General features: G+C 38.5%; 1 protein-coding gene across 2 annotated transcripts in view; it reads left to right on the plus strand.

Moving 5' to 3' along the window:
- Positions 1-23,393, plus strand: part of PPP1R16B (protein phosphatase 1 regulatory subunit 16B) — a 109,519-nt gene that overhangs the window by 67,742 nt on the left and 18,384 nt on the right. For both annotated transcript variants that reach the window (XM_081949108.1, XM_081949107.1), the window contains 2 exons: positions 17,654-17,724; positions 21,544-21,689. In XM_081949108.1, coding sequence (XP_081805234.1) covers positions 17,654-17,724; positions 21,544-21,689 — 217 coding nt within the window. The remainder of the gene's footprint in view (positions 1-17,653; positions 17,725-21,543; positions 21,690-23,393) is intronic.

The raw sequence follows: 23,393 nt of genomic DNA on the forward strand, positions 1-23,393 counted from the left end.
GAGACCACAGGAGGAGGCAGGAAGCCAGGCAAAGAGCCATGCTGTAGTACACACACTTCCTCCCAGCCTCTTTCTTTTGGAAGGCTTGGCTCGGCTCCCCTCTGGCTTCTCTGCCTCTCCTCTCACCCCAGCCTGCCAGCAGGAGGTGATGGGTGGGCTTTATTGTGTTCCAGGCATTTCCCACCCAGACAGCAGGCTGCATTTGCAATGGTGGAGGTGTTTGGGAAAGGCAGCAGGGGAATGGGGGGGGGGGGATGGCAGAGGAGCTGCTTTCAAGCCACTGGAAAAGATATCCAATCTAACTTTTGTGTGTGGGGGGGGTTGTTTGAGAGTGAGTGAGAGAGGGAAGGTGTAGGAGAAATAGTCCAATCCAACTTCTGTGTGTGTGTGTGTGTGTGTGTTTGAGAGAGGGGGAGGAAGGGAGAGAGGGAGGAAGGAGAGGAAGGAGAAGAAAAAGAAAGAAGGAGCAAAGGAGAAAAACAAATGCTGTTGCTTTAAATTGGAACTGAGCATGCCTGGCTGTGGAATTCTGGGAGTTGAAGTCCACAAGTCTAAAAATATTTGAAACCCCGCACTGTGCCAGTGCCTCACCAGTCATAAACCTCACCGCACGTCATTGCCTGCTAAAGTTTCGTAAGTGTCTCAAGACTTGACTTTGTCACAGGACCGGGGATTTTCTTAGGTGGCTTTTCCAGTAATTTACTCTCTCGTATATGACAGTTTGTACTTTCAATAATGACAGTATTATATATTTTTTTAAAAAGCAAATGATTGTTGCTACACGTGTATTGTTTGATATTACTGGTGTGCACCGCTCAGTCATTTTGTGAGATAGTGGGCTAGTGAGTAAGCTTGTACAATAAAGGAGTGATATATTTTATTTTGCTGAATCCACAAGCAACCAATCAGAGTTCTTTCTTAGAATTAAAAATAAACACTCAGTTGATCTATGTGGTTATTGCAGTGTAGGAAAATTGAGATTCCAAAGACTTCATAACTGGAAGTGTTGGCACTTTTTGAACTGTAATGATTAAAAAAAAACTTGTCCTCACAACTTTACCACATAAAGCCAAGCTCTTGCCTCCTAATTAGAAGTGACTCATTGCTTCCCTGGAACATTACTATGATCTATGTCCGTAGTATGCAATTATCTCTCTTTTCTCTCGTGCAGCATAGGCAGCCCCTTCAGCATTAATTACTTTAATGAATTTACTGAGATCACCTTTGGCTTCTAAAACAGTTTATTTGATGCTATAAATTGTGAAGACAAAACAGTGTGCTTGGAGACTAAGTATTACTCTAAACGTGGCTGCTATACCCTTGTTCGTTTTTGTTTTTTTTGCAGTAACTTTTGACAGTTAGTTTCTTCTTTTCCATAGTGAGCACTGACTTGTTAGCAAGCACAAAATACATGGTTTAAATAATCTTTTCTGTGTTATTAGTCTTGACAACCTAATTGGAGGTTAATGAATATAGTGAAGTTGCTAAATCTGATGCAGTGACTATGCTTTCTAATAATGGCATCTGCAGCAAAAACAAGTTAGTTGAATCATACAAATGTATCCAGATTGTATGGTTTTGTCATGGTTTGCCTTACTTCTGAATGAATAAGCAAACACACCTGGTTGTCTACCATGTCACAAATCACAATAAAAATGAACATTGGTGTACGTTTCAGATGAGAAATTGCAGTTGATAGAATTCTTGACTTTCTATCAAGGAAGATCAAGGTTGTGTGTTTGCATTATATGTTAAATTATAAAATATGATTAACCAACCACCTATAGTAGTTGTGATAAATAAATCCTGTTGTAGTAAACCCTAGTGCCCTGGTTCACAGAACATGGGGAAACTTGGGTTTATGTTTACTCAAGAACTTTTACAGGTCAAAGGTGCTTAATATGCTAAATCTGGGTGGTCTAAATTTTGATTACGCTTGTGGTGGCTTGGCATGCTGTGCAAATTCCAGCATATTTGGTTACATTTGTCATTAAAGGTATTGGGTAAATCCACAATGTGATTAATTCAGTAACCAGATCGAGCATGCTTTGAAAATACACTAATGGTTTTTTACTTTACTTACTTTTACTTTTATTTAGATTTTTATACCGCCCCCTCTCCCCAAAGGGACTCGGGGCGGTGTACAGTCAGATAAAAACACATCAATAAATAGAAAATACAAACACAAAGAGGAGGCAATAAAAAACTGTACATATCAAAGCAAAGTAATTAAAAAACAATATTTAAATAACCCTAAAAATACCCGATTAAAATATCTGCCAGGAGGTAGAATAAAATTATAAATCTATACTTGGCTTAGCCCTTTTTACTTGGCTTAGCCCTAATAGTTATTAATATTGTGGCTTGTAGCTTAACCAAATCACATGAACCCAGCTCAAGTCAGTGTGGGAATGAATCACACAAACTGATTAGTTGTAATCTGTCTAACTCACTCTTCCTCTACAATTTTTTTAAAAAAATCTGTGCTTGTATAAGAAATGAAAGCCTGGTTCTTTAAAATCCTAGTTATGATTTTAAAAGCATTTGGATGTATGAAAGAGATATTTTAAGTATTCTTTTTAACACATTCTGTGCAGTTGATATTGCTTCAATAGTTTCAGTGAACTGTACACTTGGGTTTTGTTTTGTTTATACTTTCTGCCTTTCATTAACAATACTCACAGTTTCAGGATGCTTTTTTTGTAAGACATGAGAACATTTCCAGATTTTGACAAGCCTCCAAGGGGAAATCAGAACTTGGTGTTGTCAGCATCTTGGTGTTGGTATTTAATCATGATTATAATACTTGGCATTTGGGAGAGCTCAAAGTCTTTTGATTGTCATTGTTCCAATAATAATTATGCTTGAAATTAGATGGTAAAACAGGGTTTTCTACAGCTACCTATTGAATCCATAGTTGAAGTGATATTTGAATCAGGTGCTTCCTCTTGGTGGTATTCTATATATAGGTAGTTCTTGACTTATGACTACAACTGAGCTCAGAATTTCTGTTGACAAGCGATCCCGTTGCTCAGTGAATTTTGCTCCAATTTACTACCTTTCTTGCCACAGTGGTTAAGTGAATCACTGAGCTTGTTAAGTTAGTAATATAGTTAGGAGGTAAATCTGGCTTCCCCACTGAATTTATTTGTCAGAAGGTCGCAAAATATGGTCACATGACATCAGTACACTGCAACCATTATAAATAAGAGTAAATTGCCAAGAGGCTGAATTTTGACCATGTGACCATGAGGATACTGCAATGGTCGTAAATGTGAAAAACAATCGCAAGTCACTTTTTCCAGCACTATTGTAACTTCAAATGGCCACTAAATGAACTGTTGTAAATCGAGGACTACCTATACTCATATGCTGATGTAAATTAAATCTTCACATATATTATAAACTTTGACGTTAACATGCTATGCAACTGCAGTGTTAAACCAAAGCTAATTATTGGTTTCGTAGAAATTGAGCTAACTGACTTATTCAATAAAATTTGGTTAAACAGACAATGGCTTCTTATAATACACACCTCCCTACCTGTAGAGGGTATTTGCCCCATGTCCTGGCTTTGAACATCCAGCTGCATGTTCAAAGATTTCTTATCTTGTAAGGCATATCATGCTGAAGTTGCAGATACATGGCATATAATTATTTGAAAAAGGAATTGAGCGACTGTCAGAGTCTGTTCACCCATCTCCTCCCACTTATGACTGTAGGACTGTAACTTTGTTGCTTGTATCCTTACAGTTTATATTTATATTGATTGTTTTCTGGTTGCTTATTTGTACCCTATGATTATCATTAACTGCGGTACTTTATGATTCTTGATGAAGGTATCTTGTCCTTTTATGTACACTGAGAGCATATGCACCAAAGATAAATTCTTTGTATGTCCAATCACTCTTTGCCAATAAAGAATTCTGTTCTGTTCTGTTCTGTTCTGCTCTGCTCTGCTCTGCTCTATTCCATTCCATTCCATTCTTCCTCCTCAGCTCCCACTGATACTTGCTTTTAAGAATATTCAGAGTTCTATATTTCCCTTTTATCACATGTAGATCAGCTGTCGTGTGTTGTACTAGATTCTACTTGGAAAAAATATTTCCAACTTCCCAAAAAACCCTCCTAATCCCCTTTTTATGTAAAATGCAGTGCTCCTTTCACTATACTGAATCTGAAAATCATTTGTGGGTTGACTATACTCTTAAGGTAAATATCGTACAAGGATGTTTTAGAGAAAGTTACTTTATATTACTGAATTAGAAACAATGGGTTGGTTCTTTGCTGTTCGTTTCAGAAGGCTGCTTGTTTTTGTAGCTCTGAAGCAGCAGCAGCTGTTGTAAGGATAGATGAACTGTTGACATAGTATCAAGCTGCATGGGTGATCATGTTGCAGACAATGAGATGGGAATTCATTGGTTGCTTTGCCAGTTATGATCTCTTCTCTCTTTCTTGACCTCCAGACCAAAGAAAACACTTACTACAGGTGGCCTTTCTGAGGCTGTTAAAGAGAGAATCATGAATTTTTGAACTGTTTTCATGCTATTTGATATTGAACAAACAGATACTTCTGGTTGTAAGAAGACATTGTATGCCAATGCATATAGCAACCCCCTCTCCCCTAGCTTCTAGGAGGATCAATGGAATTAACCTTTTCCTACTAGGTGCTGCTTCTCCCTCTTGTAATTCCACAAGTTAAAATGACTTATGCAAATGGATCAGAATCTCTTCTTTTAAGAGTGAGCTTGAACATTGACGACGTGTACAATGAGATAATACAAAAATAATGTGCTAGTTTGGAGATGACTTCCGATCCCCGAAGGCGACGGACGTGCACGTCCGCTTCTCGCTCTTTCAGTGGGCTCCCCTTAAGTTTGGGGGGAGCACAGGGTGCCTTGGAGGGGTGCCCTGCCGTAGGGCGGATGAGAAATCCCCCTACAGAGGACTTGTGTATAAATGTAGAGGGTGTTATTTGTTTCATCTATGAAAACAAGATTTTGTGAGCCAAAAACTGAAGTCATGTTCATGAGTTACAAATCTTTGGAATAAATGGAATATGCATTTTCCCTATACATTACCTTTGTGCTGTTTTGTGTCCTCTTCATGCAGAGGACACACACACACACACACACACACACACACACACACACACACACTCTTGATGTATTCAGTGACTATTGAAAACTTACCTGAAAAAGCTTACGTTCATAAACAACATTCAATATGGTATTGCTGTTTGAACAGTGGTACAATCTTCTCAGGAAGGAATAACATCAGTGATTCATTATAGTAATGCATATACTTAAGATCTTGGTGAAAGCAATACATTTGTTGTTTTATCTCTATTAATTGATTCTAATGTTTTATAGCCAATTTTCATTTATTTGTTAGATTTTTTTTAAATCCCACTTTTATTACTTGATAAGTACCTTAGGAGGGCAAACATGTATAATACTCCTTCCTCTTTCCCCTCACAATAACAATTTTGACCAATTATCATAAAAATACAAAATAATGTCAGCTTGATTAATATTCTGATGAATTTCTACTGCTAAACTCTTCTGTTTTAGTATCTTTTGCAGTTTCTTTCTTGAGTTTTCCTGTTTTGGTAACTTCAATTTTTCATATACTTGCTTGATTATTCACAGCATCTTTGTAGCTTAGAGTTTATTTAAATGTCTTTATACTGTTTCCAGATAGGTTTTAGGTCCAAAGTTAGAAGATGTTTTGAAAGAGCTTTTGTTTATATGGATTTGACTGTACTGCTGAGATAAACAGTTTTGGGGGCTCATCAGAATATATGGTTTCACAAGTCAGCCTCCAGGTAAAGGAACTGCTTGGGATAATCTTGGAAATAATTATATTGCAACTCCATTGTATACAGATTACTATGCTTTCAAAGGGAAGTAGCCTTTGGGCAGAGATAAAACGTTGGATTTAGAGCAAGAACAAGAGCAGGATTAAGTCTTTTATTTTTTTATTTTAAAACACATTTGAATGAAAATCGATTGAAGTAATCCATTAAAACATCATCTTTCTTTTAACAGATGAAAACAAAAAATTCTAGGAAATCTGAGACAGACCTCTTACATCAGAATATATGCTTAATATGAAGGCACTTCTAGGTACTTGATACCTTGTTCTGGGTATGGTTATAGAGTTGGGCCTTTTAACCTTTTCCCCCTTTCCTAATTTCCCAATTTTAAATCCTCTCCTTAGCAGTTATTGGTCTATAGATGTTAGGGATGAACAACCAGACCCATTGTCAGACCTGGAAGCCATCTTTTATATCAGTGCTATTTGGAAGCCTGACACCCACATGTATAGAGTCCAATCTGATTACTTTATTGTCCTATGCCAATTCCACAGGAATCTCCCCAGACTGGCAACTTGTGCCTGGGGAAGACTAGATAAGGCTTAAAGGTATTTGGAGGTGTAGATATGTGAGATAAATGTTGGCCTCTTGGGTTTATGTAACAATTCCAGACTAACTCCCCGCTTGAGCCCCTCTCCGAAGTGGGATGGTTGCTGTCCAGCAATGTGCGGGGTGGGATGGGGGGGGGGAATGCAGGCACTCCTATAGAAGAGAATATTTGTAGTTCAGAGTTGAGCTATGGAATCCTTGGTTGTTTTCTTGCAGACCTTTCATTACCCAACTAGTCAACATCATCAGTGCTAACTGGGTAATGGATCACCTGCAAGAAAACAATCAAGCTCAGAAAGCACCAAGTACCCCACTTCCTTTAGTCCTACCTACATTTCAGCTCTTTCCTCCCTTCCTGATGCAAACAATAGATGCTCAGAGGGAAAAGATTTAGGAAATTGTAGCAAATGTTAAACAAACAAGATCCATGCTACTTCTCCACAAAATTATGCAGCCCTTAAAAGTTGTATTAGTCATGGAATATTATCTGGTATAAGATGTAGTTTGATTCTAAAAGTGATTTGAAAAGTTATATCGGGGCTGGAAGGGAGAAAAATCACTTTTGAGGAGGTGGTCAGGAGCTTTTCTAAGTGGGAAAAGGAGTAGACCACTTGTTTTATAGGGGGAGGAGGAGTTGTTTGTTTTGGTTCCTTCTGAGTTAGTGCTGATCCCCAACAGCTGCCTAGACAAGTCCCTGCACTTGGCAAGATGTTGGATGTGTTTTGCCATTGCCTCCTTCCTAGGACTGAGAAGAAAGTAAGTGACTGTTCCAAGGTTATCCAGCTGCCATTGTGCCTAAGGTGGGGCTAGAATTTATACCTCAAACATTAGACCAAGCTTGCTCTTGATGTATGCATGCAGACTATAATTATGTGCTTTCTTCTCCAAGTGTTAAGTCTATGTAGATTGCATTATAGTTCTTTTCTTTTCTGTTTCATACCGCAAAATAGTGGGAATCCATAATAATGGAAGCGCATTTGAAGGAGTTTTGGAATCCAGGAGCTTGGAAGCATCAGTTGGGGCCCAAGTTAAGTGAAATTATTGTCTTGCACACATTATGTTTTCATTTTCTAACAAATTCCAATATGCAACAAGGCATTTGGACATTTACGGAATATGAAAACAACTAGATATTCAATGCCATAATAGTGAAGGATGTGTATACTATATACATAGGAAAGAATTGCGTTTACTCTTCTGCTGAATTTTTTTTTTTTAAATCTGCATTCGGTCCTGGAAGGGGTTTTGAAGAGTGGGCTGGGTGGGCTTGATTTAATTAATTAATTATATTTACACCCTTCCTTTCCTCAAGAAGCTCTAGGCTAGTTTTTAGTAAGTGTGTAGGTACTGCTGTTATCGTTCACGTGAACGCGACTGAGCAGAATGAGTCTGGAATTACAAGCAAAAGTGTCTTGCTTATGTTCACAAAGGAATTGATGCCATGCAGGGCAGAATGTAAAGATGCCCGTCACTTGCTTCTTTTGTAGATGCAATATTTTGTTTTGTTCTGCAATCAGCCTCATTGTTCTTCCTGCGCTGAACCAGTGAGTCAGTTTCCGTTGTTTGTGTGATTTGTTTTTTTTTTTTGTTCCGTTATAAAAGACCTTTTTAACAGACAGAAAACTGCAAACAGAAAAAGCCTAATGCAGGAGGTGTGGGCATATATTTTACTTAATAACAGTGGAGCAGATTGCAGTTTGTCACTGCGTGACTTTAAGCTTGGGGGAACAGTCTAGAAAAATAGTTTCTTGTGTGTGTAGGCAGCTTTAACAACAGGGTGATAAAAGAACATTCAAAGGAGGCTGAAAATTTTAAAAAAAAAGTGCTGTAAGGAGAAGGCGTTGATGAGGTTAAAGAGGGTTAAATTCATTGTTGGTGCCCAAAATTTTAGATTATAATCAGCACCACTGATGCACTGAGGAACAATTTGTGACTTTTTCTAACCCCTTCAAAAGTTACATAATCCATGACAATTATAAAATAATTGGAATTGCTAGTCTATAAAGGAATCTAGCTGTTTAATAATACACATTTCAATCTTTTTAATTGGGGTAAGACTAGACAAACAAACAAAAAAATAATCCAAGGAAAAAGTTGTAACTTGGTTTTCAAACACTTGCCATACTCTGGGCTGCATCTTGGCATTTATAGGTAAACCTGAAGGACTTCTTTCTGAAAATCCTAGAGATTTATTACCAGTCAGGGAGTTAATTCAGGTCACACATTGTTCTAATCCAGGAATGGGCAACCATGGTCCTATTATGGTTTGTGACATCAACTGGCTCAAGAATTCTGAGAGTTGAAGTCCACAAGTCATAAAAGGGCCATGGTTCTCCATCTCTGTTCTAAGCCATAATATAGTTTATTTTTCTTTGAATTTGCATATTCTGTGAATTTATGTTCTAGCATAATCAGTTTTTTTCAATAAACCATATATTTAACAATGTGATTCAACAAAAATAGTCTAATAAGATCAGTGGTGAAATTATTATTTTTTTGCCACCGTTCTGTGGTCGTGGCTTGGTGGGGGTGGGTCACGTGACTGGGTGGGCGTGGCCAACTTTTTAAAGCATTTTTTCCCTAGTTAAAAATGCTTTAAAAAAGGGGGGGGGGGAAGAGGTTTGCACGGATCAGTTGTCAGCCGCGTGATTGTCGGAACCTTTTTTTTTTAACCTTTTAAAGTATTTTGTAACTACCAATTTTCCCAAACCGGCAGGAAAAAAGTGCTTTAAAAAGTGGGGGGAAAAGAGGTTCTGATGATCATGCAGTTGTGAGCCGCGCGATGGTTGGAACTTTCCCCCTCCACTTTTTAAAGCATTTTTTTACTACCGGTTCTGGTGAATAGATAGTAAAAACTGCTTTAAAAAGTGTGTGTGGGGGGGGAGAAGTTCAGACGATCACTCAGCTCACAGCTAAGTGTCACAGAACTTTTTTTTACTTCACTTTTTAAAGCTTTGTTTTACTACCGGTACAAGCGAACCTTAGCATTTTTTGCTACCGGTTCTAGTGAACCGGTCAGAACCAGTAGCATTTCACCCCTGAATAATATATTTGAGAGTTCAATGAGTTGCATCAGAACTAGCTGTCAGCCTAATTTAATATGTACTTATACCTAATTTCAAAAGATCTAACAAGTTCAGCTGTCTGATAAGACCTCCATGACCCTCATGTAGCAGTTGAAAAGAGAAAGTATAGAGTAGAAAAGAAGAGGCATCCATTTTGACTTTGGCTATGCTTGGAGTTGATGTGTAACATCTAATAAATTGCCCTCATGAAGTTTCCCTTTATTGTCTTCCAATAAATCACCCTCAATGACAGCCATTAAGGCCCCGGGCTAGAAAGCAAAAGACACTGAGTTCTGACCCATCTTTGGCAGGAAGACAGCTGGGAGAACTCAATCCTGGAAAGCAAACCCCTTCTGAAATCTCACCAAGAAAACTGCAGCGACTAGTCCAGGCAGTCACCAGGAGTCAATGCTGACTCAAAAGCATGCACACACACACACACAGAGTTCCTCAACAAAAATAGTTTCCCATGTGTGGCTCAGATGAGTTGGTACTGGCAAATTCTTTGATTTGCAATAGTCTCTGTGTGTATATTATGCATATATTGCCACTGGGGTAGAGATTAATGCTCCTTAAAATCATTATTTCTTTTCTCACTCAGAAAGATGGGCATTTCTAAGTTTGGAATCTCATATTAAGGACAACCATGGCTTTTTAACATTTTGGTGGTTAAGTAAGCCACACTGGCTGTGTTCACACACTAAGCAATCCACAATGGTTGGGTTTATGTATCACATTAATCCAAAAGCAAGCATTCAGTTTGATATGTGAACCTTGCCATTCTTTCATGGCTCACCTATATTATAGGTGTATGTGTGTGTGTATGTATGTATATATGGAGAGAGAGAGAGAGAGAGAGAGAGAGAGAGAGAGAGAGAGAGAAAAGAAAGAAAGAAAGAAAGAAAGAAAGAAAGAAAGAAAGAAAGAAAGAAAGAAAGAAAGAAACAAACAGTCAACGGGGAAATAAAAAACTGACAAGGAGGAAAGCACATGGACAAGAGTAGTTATGGGTTTCCTCCTCTAACTGCAAAGTTTCAATTTCAGATATTTCTCAGATTTATAGAGACACCCATCTCACCAGAAGTGATTCGGGATGGTGTACATCAATCAGATAAAAATACAACGTAAAAACAATATTAAAAATATGGACAATTATTGGTGATTTTTTAAAAAAATCGTCAAAAATTACAGTACACGTGTAATAAGGATTGCAATTTTTATCTCTCACATGTAATAAGGATTGCAATTTTTCTCTCTCTCTCTCTTTCTCTACAGTTTTTAAAAGTAAAACAAAAAACGTAGTAAAAAGAATACGAACATATGAGTGTTGTTCAATTTTGCTTGGCTTGCTTCCAGATCAGGATCAAGTAATTGACCACCAATTGAAGATCAGTGAAGTGTAGCCTCCAGCAACACCACGAACTTAAGACTGTCATGTTTATGGAACACCTTGGGAAACGATGTTTCTAGGCGATGATAAGTTGCTATACTGAATGGTTTCCTGCTGACTGCTTCTCTGTTTTGTTTGTTGAATAATAATAACCTTTTGCAAAATTTGCAAGCTGAAGCCTGAACACACATGAAGTCTTGTAATGTCAGTGAAAGGTCAAGTGACCATATTCTAGGAACAGCTCTCAGGATAAAGAAGTAATTGAGAAGTAGAGACATTCATGAATTTGAAAGCCGGGAGAGAGAGGGCTGTGAAATGAAGCAACTGTCTAACAGTTTATCTTAACTGTGTCAAGTTACTTCTCGTACATGTTCTTGGCAACTAACAGAGTCTGCCCAGGGGCTTAAATCCTTACGCAGCTGTCCAATATTGTGATAGTAGGCATTTTAGAGACAAGCAGTGTAAGGGAGGCAGGAAGTAGTCCAGAGACTCAAGAGCATTGAGAACTGTTCAGAAATATCTTCATTCCTAGTTTAACGGTAAGACTGATCATGTGTCTTGCAATTCTGATAAACAAGCTTTGTCCGAGGGTAACCATTTATATTATGAAGGTACTATTTTCAACTTTATTGATGCACTGCTCTTGAAACAACTTAATATGCAAAAGTAGGCCACTGAATTTAAAAGTAGAATCTTTTAGTGAAGCAAAAACCTTTGCAACCCCTGAGTTTACCTACTCTCTCATTCTTCCTTTTGAAGAATTTAAAGCAGGAATGGGTAATTCTCAGAACCTTGTCTGACTACTGACATTGAAAATCAGTAGTTTTTTTTTCTTTCTCTCATTAACCCCCCCCCCCTTCCAAATATGTAGCATAAGCTTTAAAATAGTTCAGACCTGGTTTCGTGAGAAAAGAATCCCTCTGGATTTTCTCCAAATCCCAGAAAAAAACCCTATACACAATCTGTGTGTGTTGGCCTGCTAACTATTTTCAGAGAAACATCTGCTTCCCACTACCTGCATTTTATTATTTACTTGCCATTGAGTCAGTATAAGGATGGCTTTAGGTGCTTTGCTTTCACCTCCTAATGTGGTACTTAGGCAGTGTTAATCACATTGATACACAATATGGTCAACTTGGAATGATGTGGTCTATATTGGAAAACCTGTGATTCCAATTACATCTGCTGGTTTCCAGTGCTAGTTTATTTTATGTGGCACAACCTTCATTCAACTGTGATGGCGCAGTGGCTAGAGTGCAGTATTGCAGGCTACTTCAGCTGACTGCCGGCTGCCAGCAATTTGGCAGTTCGAATCTCACCAGGCTCAAGGTTGACTCATCCTTCCATCCTTCCGAGGTGGGTAAAATGAGGAGCCAGATTGTTGGGGGCATTTTTCTGACTCTGTAAATCACTTAGAGAGGGCTGTAAAGCACATAAGAGGTGGGTTGTTCCTGGTTTGGTCCAGTTCGGCCGAACCGGTAATGGAATTCAGGCCTGGGTTGCAGAACCGGCAGCGACACAGGCCTGCCACATCACCTAACTGGCTCCCTTGCTGTCGCTGGGCTGCCACCATTTTGGTTTTTAGTGACTTACGCATATGCAAAGAACAATTTACATTGAACAATGTGCACACTGTTGCACTGTGGGTTGCAAACCGGTAGTAAAACCAGCAGCAACCCACCCCTGAGCAGTGTATAAGTCTAAGTGCTATTGCTACTGCTACTTAGCTTCTAATCTTTTCTAACACGCTCGGTTTTCTTGAGGAAAACATACTTCAGCAGTCATTATTCAGCAGCTCTTTTTAAAATGGGTTCGTCTACCCATATGAGGAAACCCTGAAATGGACTAGTTTTTAGGTATCTTGCATGGCTACTTTTCTTAAGTTAGCATTGTTGGGGTAGTTGGTCTTCACAATAAGAACCTATTTCAATTTTGATTTGATGTCTTGCCAGAAGCCTAGAAATTGTAAATCCATTTTTTTTAAAAAAATAGGCAACTAAAGTTCCCAGGATTTTCTTCCATCTGACATTGAATTTGTCTCTCTTTATACACTTGAAGTCCCTTTTGATATACTGCTGTCACCTTGTCGCAAAATCTTGACAAATGGTCTTGAAATACAGCCGGAAAGCAAAACAATATCATAGCAAAGCCAGCAAGAATGCAAACCTATTTACACCTACCTGCACAGTTATCTTCTCCATCTACTGGAAAGTATCCTAAATTGTCTCTGAAATGTACAGGGCTTTCTGTGCCCTCGTATGTTTTGTAAGAACGCATTAAAATAAAATATAAATGGAATTCAATGAATCAACAACTTCATCATGATTAGCAATTTATATTTCAGAAAAGCTTCTCAGCCTTTTCGGCCAAGATCAAGTGCGAAAATGATTTGAAACAGTTTTTAAAGGCTACTGCTATTTTCTGGTGACTTGTTCAGATATTCCTTTCTCTACCATTGCCCAGAGCCATATTTACTCCTGGGGATTATGAATAACATTCCCAATATAAGTACGTAGACTTCAAACAGTGCACTGAATCAAAATGTGCTTTGTTTGGTTTTGGCATAAAATGTTTTATGAACTCAGCCACTGTTTATTGAGGAAATCATAGTTTAGTATGAAAACACAATTTGTTTTTTCCTCCAAAGTTATTGTCTAAAACAGGTAGCCCTCAACTTGTGACCAGTTGCTTAGGGACAAAGTTATGATAGACCCTGAAAAAGAGACTTACAACCTGGTTTCAAAAGTCCAATATGCATTCCTCCCACAATAATCTGACCATATTTCAGCACTCAGTAACCAGCCCACATTTATGGCTGAGTTGGAAGGGACATTGGAGGTCTTCTAGTCCAGCCCCCTGCTCAAGCAGGAAACCCAATGCCATTTCAGACCAATGGTTAGCCAATTTCTTCTTAAAATCCTCCAGTGTTGGACCACTCACAACTTTTGGAGGCAAGCTGATTGATTGTTCTGTCAGGAAAATTCTCCTTAGTTCAACCTTGGTTCTGTTCTTGATTAGTTTCCATCCATAGCTTCTTGTCCTTCCTTCAGATGCTTTGGAAAATAAGTCGACCCCCTCTTTTTTTGGCAACCCCTTGTAGCACAATAGTAGCACAAAGATTTCTGCATCTATTTCTATTTTTTGTAGTATAGACAAAGGATGTTGTATGGTCATCATCAGCAGCTATATTGTAATAAATGAATGAACTATTTGTATGAAGAAACAAAAAGAGGTGTGGAAAGATCAAGCTTTCCTCCTTATGGCTTTTATGCATCTTGCCCAACACAATACCATCCAATATAATTAATTACTGATTATATAAAACAAAAAAAGTATCCTTTCATAGATATGCAGTCAATGCCAAATTCACCTCCAGAATATGTGCGGATGATCGCTAGCATATATGGCTATTTGATCGGATTAGGCATATTAATGGAGGAAAAAGCCACTAAATTGCTCTAAGAAATGGCTCAGACACCTCAATCAAGAACAAAATACAAATATTAGGAATAAGAAAGCAAAATATTTGCCTCTATCCATGTGTTTTCCTCTGGATAAAACCAGTTTGCATTGTGGCCTGCTCAGCAAATCAGGTATACAGTAACATTACTTAAAATTTGTGGAAGCAAGTGTATACCTAAGGGCTAAAGAATATAAGGTAGAGGAAAGAACAGAACAGGCAAGTTTATTTTTATTTTCTGAAATATATTGTAAAATAGAAGGGAAGCAAAAAGAACTGATAAAATTCAATTTTCATGTAGCAACATGGCTATATCACTGGAAGCAGACCCAATGTGATTACAGATACTCATGTCATTAGTCCACAATGGCTTTTAAATGAGCCAGATTGAATTAAGAATCCTAATGGAAGTTGTATTCAGAGTAAATCAGAAAAACCAGAGTTATTGGTGGATGACACATTTATTAGTCAGTTCCTCCAAGAAAGGCAGGAGAAACACATACACTTTCTGGGTAGCACAAAATGCCTTTTTGGATGAGTTGAAAAATATATAAAATGCATTGTTCAGGTGAGAAAGGAAAGGAGGGTGGGGGGGATAATCATAAGGAAACATGAAAGTCTATAGTAGTATATGTTTGCAAATACTATTGGTTATTTAGGGAAGCTTTAAAGTTTTCCCTAAAAAGAATTTACAAGAGTATTTCCCAAATCTTAGTTCTCTCTCTCTCCTCTTTCTCTGTTATGATGATGGTGTTTTAAATAGAATTAACAAAAGCTGACCATTTTTCATGAACACTCAAGAAAGAAGAATGCCTGACCTAGATTTCTTCTGTCTAGCACCTTTCAGATGTGCAGATGATGAACTGCTACATTTTTCACCCCCAGTTAGATGGGTATGTTGTCAGATATAGACCAATGCATGTGGAAAGCAACAAAATAGGAAAGATTAATCTAAGCAAATCATAATATATAGAGATACAGATACAGATATAGACTATGTATTGGCGTCTGTGTGATAGGCACATAGGCCGTGCAGATAATAAATCTGAGATGCTGTAATTTTTCATGACACATTACACCTACACAAGGATATTGTGTGTTTGCCTTTTGCAACATCTCTTGCTGGCTTTTCCATTGACATTTCCTGTAGGAAGCAAGCAAAGAAAGTCACAAATAGCGCCATCCCAGATGTGACCATGGGATGCTGTATCCAACATAAATACGATGGTTGATCATAATCGCTTGTTCAGTATTGTTCGAACAGTTGCTGAATGAGAAGTCGTTAAGCGAGGATCACCTGTACAAAAATAATGGTACCTGGAAATCATGTTACTTACTTTTGGGGTAAATAATAGGAAGCAATGTGAAGTAGTTGGCAGAGAAATAACACTATATCGTGCTACCTTCCTGTTATTTTAAACCATCCTTGGCTCCATCATTTCCATATGCTTATGTATACATTGCTTTTAGTTCTTTACATTTTTAATATCTTCCCGCTCTTCCTCTCTCTCTCTCAGGACACCTATACTCACTTAACCACCATACCACACTGCTGTGTATATTTATGTTAGTGGTTAGTGATGCTGGACTAGGAGTGGGGATATCCAGTTGTTAATCCTGTGAAAGTTAGCTCGATCATTTTGGGCCAGTGACTCTGTCTTACTCTTAGACTGGAAAACTGATAAGTATCTATCTACACCACATTGGAATGGTATAGTCAAAGTCCATAACCTTCAGTGAAGATACTTTTATCCTATAGGGGACTGGAGACTAAAACATATGAAGAACGGTTGCAGGAACTGGGTATGTTTAGCTTAAGAGAAAGAAGGACTAGGGGAGACATGATAGCATTGTTCCAATATCTCAGGGGTTGCCACAAAGAAGAGGGAGTCAAACTATTATCCAAGGCACCTGAGGGTAGAACTAGAAGCAATGGGTGGAAACTAATCAAGGAAAGAAGCAACTTAGAACTGAGGAGAAATTTCCTGACAGTTAGAACAATTAATCAGTGGAACAGCTTGCCTCCAGAAGTTGTGAATGCCCCAACACTGGAAGTCTTTAAGAAGATGTTGGATAGCTATTTGTCTGAAACGGTATAGGGTTTCCTGCCTAGGCATGGGGTTGGACTAGAAGACCTCCAAGGTCCCTTCCAACTCTACTATTGTATTATTGTATTATTATAGGGAATGATCTTAATTAATTGTCATTATAAAACATCCCATATTTCATTCATATTGGTTACTAATATTGTATATGGTCCACATTCATTCATTCATCATACATTCATTCTTGTTTTGCCATGCATTCTTTTTAAGGGCCCCAGTTCTACCACCTATGCTTTATGTTTTATATATTTATGAGATACCTAACCATCAGTTCCATATGACAAAGTGGGCAGAAGTATTTCTGTGTACAAAGACATTTTCATTTGTCTTGACAAGCATTCATCTTTTGCAACAAACCCCATATTATCCACTATCTATGACATTTGCACATCTTGAAATTTCTTCACCCATTTTCATCTCTTTAATAAATACTCTACTGAAGTACATAAATTCACTCTCTTGTTTGTTTTCTACCATTCATATGTATAATAGCTTCCCATTGTCCCTTGTACTTTTTCTGTTAAAAATACAACTGTTTCATTATTCTGCTTCTAGTTGCTTTGAATCCTTTGAACCTGATGTCTGATGGTGAAGAATCAGTGCTTTGCATCTTTACACTGGATTCCTGACGTAAACGAGCAATTAAGATGTTTCTTCCAAAATTCTCATTTTTCTATGGATTTCTAACTATCTAATTTGGGATCCATCTTTAGGGACTAAGAGAGATATTTGAGGTCCTCTTAAAAATATACCTGGGCAACCTTTGAAATACTGTTGAAGTGCAAGTCTGCATCACCATTGACCATACTGGTTTAAACTCACCAAAATTGAAGTTCAGTAACTTTGAAGGACATCACATTACTAGTTCTTGATTTGAAGCAATGAAACTCTGGTAATTGTGACTGCTGAACAGGATTCATTTCTCAAATGTTCTGATGTTAATTAAATGCTAGAGCAATAACATGCTATAACAATGCATCTGGGGATGTCTGAATAGTAGATAGATTTTAAAACAATTGTTGAGTGAAAGTTTTTGGATTTAAAATGGTGCTTGTTCTATTGTATTCAATAATATAAAGCACATTCAGCTTATTTCATTGTGCATTTTAGACATAGTGGTTCCCTTTGGGGCCAATTGTTTGTTCCATCTAAGTATAAAGTATAATAAACCTTCCTGAGGATAAATCTTTGCCTTGTCTCTTTCAGTCTGTTATTTATTGAACAACGACTTCAGTCCCGATCTATGCAATGAAGATGGATTAACTGCACTGCATCAAGTAAGCATTTTGGAAAGCAGAAATGTGACATCATTCAGGGAGAAAGGAAGAAAAATAGTTGTATATCAGGATTTTGGTGTTGCTAGTGTAGGGATCTAGGGACAGTAGGAAATAGTTGACTGCAATACACGAAAGTAGTTACTATCTTAAAGAAAACATTCAGTTGAGCTCTTTGTGAAATAAGGTTAGACAAAATCATATTTTTCCCTGCTACCCATTGGGAAAGCTGGTAGTATGTAACTACTGTTTTCTGTTATGCAAAATCTGTCTGGAACAGAAGTTGCATTTTTATTTTGAATTCTGTTAATTGATTTTGACGCCTGATTCAAGTTAAGAAAATGACATGGGTGGTAGTGGTGGTAGGAATTAATTATCCTCCTTCAATTCTAAATCCCTGCACTCACCATACTTGCATTTATTCAGATAAAAAGCTGTTGGCTGCAACAGCTCTTCTAGTCTAGTCACTCTAGAGTAGACAGAATTGCATTTTTTTTTAATTTATGTGGAAGAAGAAGTTATCCATCAGCAGATAAAAATGCAAGTGAGTTAAAAGATAAGCAGCAAAAGATCTTTGGAAGTAAGCATGCATGTTAGGGATCTTGCAAAGTAAGAAGTAAACATAATAGATCAATTGTAATAATTATACTACAAGTGTTTTTTTTACTGATTTTTCCTATTTATCAAGTACTCTGTATTTTGCTTAAGGATAAAATGGGTGAGAATAATTCTTGGATTTTATATTTTTAAAAACAAGAGCTCTGCCATTGTTTTCACATCCTCACAAAACTAAATGAAGTCTTGAATACAAGCCAAAATTATCAGTACACCAGTCCTCAGTCTCCTTCCGTGTTCCATCTTGATTTTATGAGTTCAGTATTAAGTCATCTCCTTAATTTCCTTTCTCCAGTCCCCATGCTTTTGTTTTAATGTTTTACTTACCGAAATTTAAGAGCTCAAAAATTTGCACATCAGTCTAATAAAGATATTGCCAAATTCATATTTCAGAATGTGCTCATATTGGCAACATAGCTTATTCAACTATTTGCTTTTTTATTCTTTTTCATGCTGCTACATTATCTTTCTTGCTTTAATTAGCATATCATCCAGAGCAGTGGATGATTTTGAAATATAGTAATTAAATTAAATTAAATAACAAATGTAATCATATAAAATATTGCACATTAGAAGGCAGGTTTTTTAGGCAGGTTGAAGTCTGTCTCTTTTTCCATTCCACAAACACACACACAGACATTGGTCCTGAAATCAGTGGGCTAGTGGACATTTGGGGCAAGAGGCATCATTTTGAGATTTCTCTTTAAGCTTGGAATTATTATTTAATAATTTATTATTCTTTGGAATGCTTTGAGATTATATAATCTGAATTCATTGATAGATTTTTAATGATACCGTGTTTCCCCAAAAATAAGACAAGGTCTTATTTTCTTTTTACCCACAAAATATGGCTTGGACCTTATTATGAGGGGAGGGGTTATTGTTTTGGGGTTGCTGGGCAGCTGCGAGCGGGCTCCCAAAGAGCCGGGCACAGCCTCATGGGCGAATGGCTGTGTTGCATGGGCGAATGGCTGTCGCAGCAGTGCAACACAACAGCCATGAAGCGACCAGGCTCATGAGCAGCCACCCGGCAAACCCCCTTTCCAGTCGGGCACAGTGCCATTCACTGCCCTAGGGGTATCGCCAAGCCATGTGAGCTCCTGTTAGCCGCCGCCCGGCTCCTGCAGCTTGGCACCTTCAAAATGCCAGTGAATGGCGCTCTGCACAGCTGGAGAGGGGGGTTGCATGAGCGGTTGTTCTGCTCCCACTCATGCGCCTCCCAGCCTCCCAGTGTCCTGGCCCAGCTCTCCCCGCAGAGCCAGAGCACCTCCGCTGCTGCCGCCACCACCACTGCCATCCCAGCACGGCTTTTTCAGCGGCTTCCAAACCGAGTCTTCCAGCAGTGGCCGCTCTGGGCGTAAGCTCTATGGTTGTGGGCTAGCTGCCGGCAGAGCATACACCCATAGAGCATACACCAAGAGCGGCCACTGCCAGAAGATTCTGTTTGGCGGTGGCGAATAGGTGTTCACGTGGCTTGGCGATACCCCTAGGTCAGTGAATGGCGCTGTGCCCGGCTGGAAAGGGGGTTTGCAGGGTGGCTGCTCAAGAGCGTGGTCGCTTCATGGCTGTTGTGTTGCGCTGCTGTGGCACCAAGCAACGCGATCACCTTTGCCTCCCCCTGGTTCCTGCAGCTTGGCACCTTCGGGATACCGCTAGGTTGGTGAGCGGCGCGCTGCCTGGACGGAGGTGGGGGGTTGTCCAGGGGGCTTATTTGCGGGGGAGGGCTTATATTTTTGCCCACCAGAAAAATGTGGCATGGCCTTATTATCTGGACATGTCGTATTTTCGAGGAAACACAGTAAATGTAAGTGTTGCTGAATAATGTTATTCTGAGATGTTGCTTTATACTAGGGGTTTCAAATTTTTCAGGCCATGGAAGTTGTCAGTTTAAAAAATAAATAAATTCCTAGAACTTCTGATCAAAAGGCAAACCTCTAATGATAGAAAAGCAGCTGTTTTTGAAAGAACTCTTTGCTCTTAGTTTCTCATGGAGGCCCCATCAAGTTGTCATAGTTGCCTAGATTCCACAGGACACAGTTTGAAAAACTCTGCTTTATCTCACCTATGCAAATGGAAGAAGAGCATTGGATTTTAAAAGATCAGATTTGGCCTCTTTTTGCTCCTAGCATTTGACATTAAATTTACTAAAGGTGTCATAAATCAATTGTATGCTTAAACGAAAATTCCTTAGGAATTCCTAAGAAAAGCGCTGAGTTATCATTTGCTATGCATTGTATTAGGAAGTATGAAGCATCTAAACGGATGACACATTCATTCATGGGTACAACTTGAAAGCTTGTTATGAAGATAAATAAAAAGAGGGCTCCTTCTTTACCACTCTGAATTGATCAGGTAGGCAGTCTAGAATTACTAAAAAGGAAGAAATGCTTCAGAGCCATGTACAATATACAAATAAAATCTCGGTGCTATGGACTTCTTTAACAGCTCACTGGATTTTCATTTAAATTGCTGAGCCTTCAGCTAATGCATTTCACACCACTGTGAGCCAAAATCTTAAGTGAGATGGTTCCAGAGATTGTATCATTTGTATTATCTATAAAGAAGACCATTGATACTTGAAGTTCTTATAAATTAAAACTTTTTTGTAATTTCGGAGACAGCATTGCAGAATATCATTGCCCGAGGTGCACACTTCCACTTGTATGTGTCAGATTGATTTTTCAGCTTTTGATTTCACACTTTCTCATGAATACTGGATTATAAAAAGAAAACCTCTGTATTAGTGAAATAAAAAAAAATTGATGGCTCTGTTGGCAGGTGGCTATTGGATATTGCCTATGAGAAGTAATACCTACGTTTCACTAACTCCAAATTCTGAACCTACGCGTGGAACTTTTTTATGAAGTATGTTTCAGTATCTACAACCAGATACTAGGCAAGGAAAATGACTTAGCCAAAGACTGTTGGTAATCTTTCTATTTAGGCTTGCATCATGGAATGGAAGAATAAATGCAATTGCAAGATTAGGTGATTACATCTCATATTGCAACATACCTAAGTCTCTCCATTGCGAACACGAAGCTTGTCTTCATCACCTTGACATATCTCTTTTCAATCATTTGTATGTTATCGAGGCACCAATGCTCTGTCAGGTGGCAATAAAGCGAAAGTCACTCCATTGCTTCAGGGGGCAGAAATCATATGTACAAATTAAAGCTTAAAATTCCTGGTTTGATTTCTCAACAGTGCTGCATAGACAACTATGAAGAAATAGTTACACTCCTTCTGAGCCATGGGGCCAATGCCAATGCAAAGGACAATGAATTGTGGACTCCTCTGCATGCAGCAGCAACATGTGGACACATCAATCTAGTGAAAATCCTGATTCAACAGTAGGTAACCTGTGATACTTGGTATTGTTGTTGACCCAATTTTATGCTAAACCTAATCTACCCATGACCCCCCGTAAAACATATGTGAACACAAATTGAATAAAGCCTGGAGCTGTATGTGCTGTCCCCACCAGTGTCCCTATATTTATGTACCTACTATTGCAGATCTCCGTGTCGTCAGCTGGAAGATCTAAATAGGAGCTATGCTCACATTTGATTAATGAGATTTTCCTATGATCCTGGCTTCCGATTTATGCAGACAGCTATACTCCCATTCAAATAACAGATTGCAATTCTCTTTTAGACATTTTTGCTCAATGTTTATCAAGTATGAATGTGGTCAGTGTACATTGTCTCATTCATCTATCTATTCTGAATAGCTAGATGAATGAGACAAGGTCACCTGCTTTCCATCTTTTGGGAGTAGACATTTTAGAAAACTGCAGCAGAAAGATATCTTGTCTCTGGTTTCAATATATAAAAGCTTGAACAGCTAAAGTGTTCTCTTGAGGAGCAGATTGTAGTGGAAGTACTAAATACTAGCATTTTAAGAGGAAATTCTGATTGAAAGAAGTCTCTCAATAAAGGAATGTCTCCCTCATCTTCCGCATATGTAAAAAATGTATTTTTCTTTGGGTAGATTGTAATTGGAGCATATGTATTCATTCTATCATAGCAACAGTGAAGCAGAAATTTTAGTAGAAAGATAGGATAGAAAATGAAGTACACTATATTGATAAGATCAAGACAGTATAGTAATGAGATAGAGGCAAGATGGATGAATAGTTTCATCCAGGGACACAGTGATCTGGTAAGGTTCTTCCATATGGGGTATATGTGCTCATTTGGGATCAACACCATACTGTTGCTATTGGTAGATTTTTCTACAAATATTGGCTGCAGCACACTTGTTCAGCAGAAATGCTAGAGCTGTCCTGGTAGACAGTTTTCAATTGGTGAGAATCAGTGGTGGGTTTCAAACATTTTTAGAACCTCTTCTGTAGGTGTGGCCTGCTTTGTGGGAGAGGCTTGTCAGCCATGTGACTGGGTGGGAGTGGCTTGCCAACCATGTGACCGAGTGGGAGTAGCTTGGCAGTCATGTGACTGAGTGGGCATGGCCAACTTGTAAAATATGGTGAAACTCACTTAACAACACTCTTGCTTAACAACCAAAATGTTGGCTCAGAAATTCTGGCATTTGAAGCACGCAAGTCTTAAAGCTGTCAAGTTACAAGACCCTTGCACCCATAACTCTTTAGGAAAAAAAAACCCAGGGGTGTTCGAACTTGACAGCTTTAAGACTTGTGGACTTCAACTCCCAGAATTCCTCCTCTCGCTCTTCATCTTGATGATGTGCGGACAGGTGGCGGGAGGGAGCTGGAACCGGTTCTAAAGGGCACTGTAGATTTGTGGAATCTCTTCTATAGAACTGGCAGGAACCCACCCCTGGTGAGAATAATCTCATCCTGTTTCCCAGCTGCTTAGTTTTTCTCACTTCCTGTTGAAGTCAAGTGTGTTGCTATTGCTTCACAATGTGTCATTTAAGGAGCTGAAGTGATGTGGCTTTTTAGCAAGATGGCAACAATAAATCTTGTAAGATACTTCTGATCATTTGGGGGATGGAGATGATGGTTGTGTAGAATGGATAGGCCTGTTTTTTCAAACCCTCACATGACTGTTTCAGTAGGTAGAGTCTATGTCTAA

This window comes from Natrix helvetica (genome assembly GCF_964273705.1).
Source record: "Natrix helvetica genome assembly, chromosome: 3".
In the NCBI taxonomy this organism is placed as follows: Eukaryota; Metazoa; Chordata; class Lepidosauria; order Squamata; family Natricidae; genus Natrix; species Natrix helvetica.